Source organism: Kryptolebias marmoratus, linkage group LG11, assembly GCF_001649575.2.
Source record: "Kryptolebias marmoratus isolate JLee-2015 linkage group LG11, ASM164957v2, whole genome shotgun sequence".
NCBI classification, from domain to species: domain Eukaryota; kingdom Metazoa; phylum Chordata; class Actinopteri; order Cyprinodontiformes; family Rivulidae; genus Kryptolebias; species Kryptolebias marmoratus.
In genome coordinates, this window is record NC_051440.1 from 23,770,294 (window position 1) to 23,778,714 (window position 8,421).

Here is an 8,421-nt window from a genome sequence, read left to right on the forward strand (position 1 = left end):
CTATCTCCATCCAACAAAACCCACAAACGTGTCGATACATTTTCTGTTTATAAATACAATTTGGCGCATTCACAACCAAACGACACAGGAACTGTATTGGTCACGTGGTTTTCATTAAAGAGATACGCGCACCGACACGGGGCTTCGCCTTGGTTTCCTCGGCACATGCGCCGAGGTTTCAGTGTCGTCAGACCCATCACTACCCATCACTCACCCCCAGTTCTTGGAACAAGCTGCAGATGTTCTGGTGCTGATCCAACAGCTGGATCGCTGCTTCCTGCAGCCGCTGACCATCTTCCTGCTTCGGCCTCTTTACTTCACGACCAGCTGAGGCCAAAACAAACAGAACAACAATTTATTAATATTAATGCAACTCAAGCTTTAATGTGCAAGGTAGCGTTACATATTGGTGCTTTATTGTGTCACTGATTTACATCTCAAATGAGCCCTTCTATTTATGAAAATGCAGACATTTTATTGACATTTTAACTCACCGAGGAGGCTCGACAAACTCCTTTTCTGAGCCAAAGACTCACACGAAGCGCTGACAGACATTTTGACTTTAAATGGCCGCCTTAAAACGCCTCAAAAGCGGCTCCGCGGTTCAAATTAGTACATAAACATTCTTAAACAATCTTAAATGTGATAAACGAGTTTTGTCATGGATGTTTTCTTTTGTGTTTAAGCGACAGCAGAGATGTTTTGATTCAGCTCGTCCTCCATGTTTCCTCCTCGCGCTTTTCTCTCTCATTGGTCCGCGCTGCAGCCAATCAGGAGAGACCGAAACAGAAAGCTTTGGGACAAACAAAACTATCCCGGAGTTAAATGAGTTTTAACTTCTTCAATTTTTTTACCACTTTCTCAAATATGTAAGCATCAGTTTTACCTAAAATTGATTATATAATTTTAGTAATATCTTACAAATGTCTTTGTGTTTTTATTTTATTTGTGTCACCTTGTTGTTTTTGCATAAATGGATAAATTCTTCCAAATCATCCACAGTGCCTCACAAAAGTCATGATTCATGCCTCATTTCTTTAGATTTTATTTTCACAAAGCCAGTCTATCTTGGAAATATGAGCATACTATGTTTTCTTTTTTTAGTACTAATTTTTAGTCTTTTTTGTTGGTGTTCGCTTTCTTATTTAAGCCACCTACCTCTAACTATTAAATCATTTAGTCAGGTAAATAAGCTTCAAAGCTCAAAGGATAAACCAGTTTTGTGCTGATGAATAATAGACAACTTATTTTAAATGGGATCTATAAGCAGTAGCACATCTCAACGAAACTTTTTGCCCATTGCATTTGTTGAATTTATGAAAAATATAAAAAAATAGCACAATGACAGACATAAAAAAATAGTATTTTAGCAACAACAAGGTGATTCTCAAAGAGCTATTAGCTGAACATATGATGATCAACTGAAGGATGATGGATCTCTCAGGTCTTTGCTGGATTATTTTCTGTTTTTCTGAAAGACAAAAACTGTTTTTTCTCTAGCTCCAGATACAGTCAGTTTTTAGGCTTGACATTTATTTTGCTCTCTATGTTTATGTCCACTTTCCTCATATTTAGGTCAGGAAGAACTGGACAGAAAGTGAGGGGAAAAGCAGCCAAAGTCCAAAGAAAAGCTTTGAAAGACTAAGGAAATACTGATCAAAACCACTTTAAAAGTTTACAGGAAAGTCTGGCTCCTATTAAAGTACTAAAAAAGTTTCATTATTGTAAAATAAACATTTTCATTTTAACATATGTAATATATTACAATTAATTTTATTTCTGTAGTTTGCTTTGTTTTATTTTCAACATTTTAACATCTATTTTGGCACACATTAACGCCCAAATCCTTACTTGTAGTTGGAAATGAAATCCTCTAAAGTTCATTCAGTTTATGAGGAAATAGACAGGGATTATCTGGTTTAGGATAAGGGTTGTATAAACAAAACAAAAAAGGTTAAAGTAGCTGATAGTGTCTACATCAAGAATTGTGTCACACTCACCTTTAGGGCTAAAGTTTACAAAAATAAAGAACAGATAAAAGAACATTGTCTCTATAGATGGTTATCACGTACAACTAAACAATCACACAGCTACAAACTCTCATATTATGTTTCTTTTGGGTGTCTGGTGTCTTGTCACACATCGTCTGCTGGTAGTTTTCCAGCAGAGTGTAAAACTCGTTTCAGCAGGAAGCTGCTTTGTATGATTATTAGCTCGTTTCTGAGGCCTGATACGTTTAGTTTGCCAGGCTGGTTAAAAACAAAACAAAATCAAACTGTGTGAACTTGCTCAACAACATTGTGTGCAGGAACAATTAGGACACTTGAGCTGAACTTCTGCTGCCTACTTCCTCTCCTTTGAAACGATGTGAAACGTGGTTTCTCACAATTCATTCTGTCCTGCTAATGCAGTTTTTTTATTTTTACTATGGTTTGTGGTCACACTGAGTAACTCTTATTGTGCAGCGTCAGGGCTCCTTGTGCTGTTGGTGGATTTCTTCAGTACAGCCACCGTGGGGGTTCCTGGTCTTCCCAGCTTTGTTGCAGCTGGCTGGGCAGCAGGGAAGCCGTCTCAGGGGAGCTGTGAGAGGAGACTCATGAAAACTTAATGCAATCTGTCCTTGGGAAATTTTTAAGAGCACTCTATTGTGCTGCTAATGGGCTGGAGAGAGACGTGAAGAGGAGGTGGTGACGTCCTGAGATCCATGAAGCAGAGAGGTGTGTCCTCACCTGACGGGCCTGTGATGAACCACACACACACACACACAATCACATCATTACTTTCACTCTGAGTCACAATAACTTAGATTAGTTTCCTGGACACCAACCGGAAACATGAATAAGATTTAAACTTAATTGTCTTTAGTTATGTTGTTTGTCTTGAAAATTAGTCATCTTGTGTCTCGACAAGAAATAATATAATAATGAACCCAAATTTACAAAATGTGGTCTTTAAAACTATAGTTTCTTAAAAAAAATAACAATAATAATGTTCCATAGTGTGGTTACTTGTGTCAGGATCTGAGTGTTTGTTTAATTTTTTTGTTTTCTTGTGAATCTTGAGTCTTAGTTTGTTCCTGGTGTTACTTTAAAACGTGTTCTTGTGTAGTTTTTTCCTCTCCGTGTTCCTTCAGTTCATCTCCTCAGTAGTTTTCCAGTCAGCCTGCCACGCCCACTTCACCTGTTCCTCATTACCTGTTAGTCTCAGCTGGAACTAATTATCTGTTCACTTCCTGTCCTCACTGGTTCATTGTTTGGTCTTCACCACAGTCATGTTGGCTCCTTTGTGAGTCTCTGTAATAAGTTTAATTTCGTTTTGTTGCCACGTCAGCCTTTTTGTTTCTGAGATGAGTCTGCATACAACCTGATAACTTCTTTATTGCGTGTGTGCATTAATTTGTCTGTCTGTAAGCAAAATAGCACATCCACAATGACTTTCAAGATGGCGGCTACAGCTAAGCAGCCCAGGCAAACGCAAAAATGGCTGTCTCTCTAAAATTTGACATGGTGGGCTCAAGTCAAAACTGTCTTTCTTGGTGATTTATTACGAAACTGCCAGCAGTGGACACAGGTTCATGCAGAGTGAGAAGGCCTGATGAAGCTGTGACATCATCAACAAAAACAGGAGGTATTTATTCATTATACAGCTTCTGATCTGAACACAGACAAACCTAGGAGCCAATCAGCTTCCAAGACAGTGGACACCCACTGTCCTCGATGGGGACATGTCTTAATCTAAAAGGAACAAACTATCACCTCGGCCATGACGCGTCCAAATCCATGCGTATGAATGTCCTTCTGATAACGTAAAGATATGATATCAAAACCAGGAAGTACAAACACTAAACATGCTTTAAGCTCAGCTTTCATCCACAGGATTAACTCTTGTTAACCTGTTAGTAAAATATCTCATGAACCACCAGGTAAATTTTAATGAGACTCTCAGAAATTAATCATTGGAAGCACATCTAACTGATTAACTTTCTGATTTACTCCAATTCAAGAGGCCAAAATGGCTACAAGTCAGTCTGTTTTACAGATATTCAGATAAAACCTGGTGTGGTGGTCGCTGAGAGTCATTCCCAACGCACACTTTGAGCTCAGTCATGTCTCACAGGAGATAAAGCATACGGTCATTAACGAGGTTTGACCAAAACGCTTATACAGGAACTCCATTTTTTTTTAGTTTAAAACTCTGGGATGAATGGCGGCGGGCAATATGCATTCCTTCAAGGAACGCTGCACCGTTTATATTTTATTTGCTTTCTTCTTTTTGTCACGTTTCTGTTTTACTTCTAAACTTCCTGCAGTACTGCGCTTGAAATAACTAACATATATCTACGTCAAAATTTGCAATGCTTTGCTCTTCTTATCTGCAGAAGTCGAGAGGTGAAGGCTGGTCATTTCTCAGCACATAAACATGATAAATTTAGTAAAAATAAAGGAAAAATATGTCACATTTTAGAGACAATTAAAATTCAGAGCCAGATAGCATCTAATCTGAGAAGAAACTAGAGAGGAAGTGTGTTTTGTAAAGAAGAAAAAGCTGTTTTTTTATAATAAAAAAGGAAATATTTTGACTAAAATCCAAATTCTCTTTGTTTAATTTCATAAAAAGACAGATGATCGCCCTGACGTGTGTAGTTATTGTTATGTAGGTCACAGACATGCCTCACTGTTTGTGTACAGTTGTGTAAAGAGGAAGAAGAGTCATGAGATTTCGTGTTCATCTTCCTCTTTGTTGTGGCTGCAAAGGTTATGAATTTTAAACCTGCAGTCAGGAGGTGAACTCAACTTTTCTGCAGCCGAGGTGATAAAAACTGGACCTTGTTCTTCAGTGCAACACGTTACGACACCAGAGGTCTTCAACTTGTGGCTCGACAGACCAAAAACAACAGAAACCTGAGTCATATTTACATCAGGAAAGGGACGTTTTAGCAGTTCTTCAGTCGAGTTTCCTCTAAAATATGTTTAAAATTCAGGGATCAGTTTTACCGTCGAGCTCACAGCGTCGTCCATCTCCAAACGGACATTATTCAGCACACGAGGCAGGCCGGGGTAGAAGAAGGAAGTGGTTTTACGCAACTGTTGGAGTTTATAGATTTTAAAACATCAAAACATAACGTCGTAACAACATGCAGCGAGTTATTTTTATAATTAGAGAAAAAAGAGCTACAGATCTTCAGTAAAAAGACACTTAAAATTAGTAATGATTTTGACTTTTTGAAAACCTTTAAGTGATAGATAATAAATGAAACTTAATAGTTTTATTTTAAAGTTTAAGTAGGTTTAGTAAGAAGAATTGTAAAGGTTGACCTGTTTTAATCTGAAGGTTTTCTCGTTTTCAGCTCCTGCTCTGAGCGGTTCGAGAAGATTCAAATAGTTTTATTTCATTTACATCTATTTAAACTTTCTGCCTCCGGCCCAAAAGGTTTTTGGTACTTCAGACGAGAAAACAAAAGACATTTAACAAAAAAAAATAACCAAAACACTTAAGGTTTTTATTTATTTAAATGTTTTTACAAAGTTAAAAGTTCAAAACACTTTATAATTTATAAAAACTGCTTTTTTTTTTTATTCTGACACTGAATATTTCAAACAAGACTGTTGATTTCTGGACAAATTTTAATGAACTGATTAACTTTTAGAGCCAACCCAGTTAATGTTAGAGATGCTGAGATAAATCTGATCTGGTAGTAGTAAAAGTCGACCGGTATGGTCAAAGCAGAAACAGATTTGTAGAAATTAGAGCAGCCGATTTCACCGATTTTAACAAAATATAAACCTAACTGCTCAACTTCACACTCAGAAGAACTTGTGTGCTTACAAATAATATATAAAAGAATGTTTTTCATGAAAAATAAAGAGATTATTGGCTGCAGGGAGCTGGTTGTGGCAGCTGCTGCTGTTTTCATTTTCCTACGTGGTAAAAGTCTGCGTAGGCGTGGCCGATATCAGACGATTACAATCCGTGTGAAACTGTGGATTAAGAGCTACTGTAACTCAGTCTCCTCTCATCATCAGATGATCTCAGATTAACCCTTCGGTGTGAAAGGTGGCGGGCGACGTGCATTCCTGCTGTTGCCTTAGCAGCGATGACCTCTGAAACCTACATGTTGATTGTTATTACAGCTGATAGGAGTTTTAGGGAAGGAGTCAAATTCCTGTGGTTCAAAATTCTCCAAAAGTGATGACCTGTTTGTTTTCAGTCGCGCCACGAGAAGCTGGAAAATACGAAGCACCACCGAGCTGCGACTTTTATCGCCTGTGTGTTAAAGTAAAAACCTGAGCACCGCGAGAAGCAGAGGGTTGATTTTTCTTCTTTTTTTTTTTTTTTGGTGATAAACGCAGGCCGGTCATCGTTCTGCTCGAGCAAACAGAGGAGCAGCATCGACCCATTTCTGGACACACAAAAACTAACTGAAACCTGCTGAGACGAGGATTTTTATTGGACTTTTTCTTCAATATCTTTTCAAATATTCAAGTACATGGATGTGTAGATCCAAGACACACAATCAGTGGCAAATACTTTCAAAAACCATCACTTCATCATGTTTCTGTTACTGCAGACTCTGAAATCTTTCCCTTTAACCAACGATAGTTCCCCTCAAGCTAAGACACGTAGAACTCTTGTAAACATGATACATCACCAGTCTTTGATTCTGGATTACAAAAAGTAATCTGGTAGAAAAATATCTCTTCTTTTATAGGTTTTTCTTATGAATATTTACACAAAGGACCTAACAGTATAATCTGATCTGTAAAACTGTAACATTAACACAAAAACATTTCAGAGGGGTAAAAGGCCTTTGGTTTTCATGAAAAAGTACCAAAATGACAACAAAATAACCACAAAAAGTCCATTCACTGCTCTGCGTACAACAGTTATGACTGGATTAGAAATTGTTGGGCGCCTTGTAGGCAACGCTGTGGGACTCCGAATCTCCACAGGGTTTGGAAAAGTTCGTTCTCCGTAAAAAGTTCTGCAGCTACAATCAGGCGTCACTCCTGAGGACAGCAGAGCGACACAACTTCTGCTGGACAAAGTAACCCAGAACGATGAGGAGCATCTCCGAGGTGCTGCTCAGGGCCACGAGGAAGGGCGCCTGGGACGCAAAGTCCGCCTCCACCCGTCTGAAGGACAGCTGCATGACGGCGAGAGCCAGCAGGCTGTTCTGGACGCCAACCTCGATGCTTACGGTCTTCCTCTGCGGCGGAGCCAGGCCCGCCATCTTAGCCGTGACGGCCCCGACGATGAGGCCCAGCAAAGGCACCGTCACCCCGACAACCACAATCTGGGGCTTGACGTTGGCCAGGATGGACGAGCCCATCTGATAGGCCATGAAGATGCCTCCGACCATGAGCACGAAGCTGAAGGGTCGTATGAGCACCAACAGCACACGGGTGAGCGCGGGCAGGCGGAGCTTGATCAGCATTCCCAGCGAGATGGGAATGGCGATGAACAGGAGGGTCCCCAGGATCTTCACGAACGGCACGTGCAGGGCGGCGTGCACCCCCAGGAGCCAGCCGTACAACGCCGAGGACAGAGGCATGGCTGCTGTGGCCACCACCGTGGAGACCAGCGTCATGGAGATGGCCAAGGTAACGTCTCCTCCGAGCAGCAGGCTGTACAGGTAACCGCCGCCACCACCAGGGGCGGAGCAGGTGATGACCAGGCCCAGAGAGAGCGCTTTGGGCAGTGAGACCAGCATGGACACACAGTAGGCATACAAAGGCATGACCAGGAACTGACCCACCACGCCCAGGATCAGCGGCACAGGGCTCCTTAGCAGCCCCCGCAGCACCTCCACCTCCACCTTGCACCCAAAGGCACACTTGTTAACAAAAATGAGGGGCAGCAAGGCGAACAGGACTGGGTTCTCGGTGAAGTGGGACAGGCCGCCGGACCGGATGAGCCAGGCGGCCGGGTCATCCTCCCCAGGCGCCACTCTGATGGAGTAATCCGTCCTCTCCTCGATCAAGACCGGCTCGAAGTCCTGGTCCAGGTCCAGCAACTGGATCTGCAGGTGAGCCCTGCCCGGGAATCCGGAGCGGATGCTGATGATGAAGCTCGCGGCGGATCCCGCGCGGCCGCCGTCCGTCACGTTGAGGATGGAGAGGACCTCCGGGTCCTGGGAGCGCACCCTGACGGTCTCCTTCCAGCTCTGCCGACCCTTCCTGTTGCCCGCGGAGCCCCGGTACCGGCTGGAGATCACAATCACCCCGTCCGTGTTCTCGGGAAACTCGAACTCCTGCGACGACCCGTCCCCGATTCGGAGGAACCTGCTGCCGCCGTCGGCCGTCCGGTTGGCGCTGGCGCCGTCCGCCGTCAGGTTCCCGGTGGCCCACGCCCGGTTAGCTCCGCCGGTAACCAGGAAAACACAACAGAAGGTAAAATGCGTCCACATCTTCTTGACTGACA

General features: G+C 42.2%; 2 protein-coding genes and 1 long non-coding RNA gene across 7 annotated transcripts in view; all 3 read right to left on the reverse strand.

Moving 5' to 3' along the window:
- LOC108246597 (FA complementation group A) overlaps nt 1-752 on the reverse strand; it is a 23,794-nt gene extending 23,042 nt beyond the window's left edge. For all 5 annotated transcript variants that reach the window (XM_037978340.1, XM_037978341.1, XM_037978342.1 and 2 more), the window contains exons 1-2: nt 495-752; nt 215-327 (exon numbers count right to left, since the gene is read on the reverse strand). In XM_037978340.1, coding sequence (XP_037834268.1) covers nt 215-327; nt 495-555 — 174 coding nt within the window. In that variant the 5' untranslated portion in view covers nt 556-752. The remainder of the gene's footprint in view (nt 1-214; nt 328-494) is intronic.
- Nucleotides 753-1,785: 1,033 nt separating this feature from the next.
- On the reverse strand, nt 1,786-5,047 carry LOC119617476. The gene is made up of 3 exons (XR_005233773.1): nt 4,995-5,047; nt 4,795-4,901; nt 1,786-2,738 (listed from the first exon to the last, which is right to left on the reverse strand). It is a non-coding gene; the product is annotated as an uncharacterized LOC119617476 (long non-coding RNA).
- Nucleotides 5,048-6,425: 1,378 nt separating this feature from the next.
- slc10a3 (solute carrier family 10 member 3) lies at nt 6,426-8,415 on the reverse strand. Its single transcript, XM_017434196.2, is given in 2 exon segments — nt 6,426-7,030; nt 7,033-8,415. Coding segments are annotated over 2 exon segments (1,404 nt in total). The 5' UTR covers nt 8,408-8,415; the 3' UTR covers nt 6,426-7,001.
- Between the last annotated feature and the right edge of the window lie 6 nt (nt 8,416-8,421).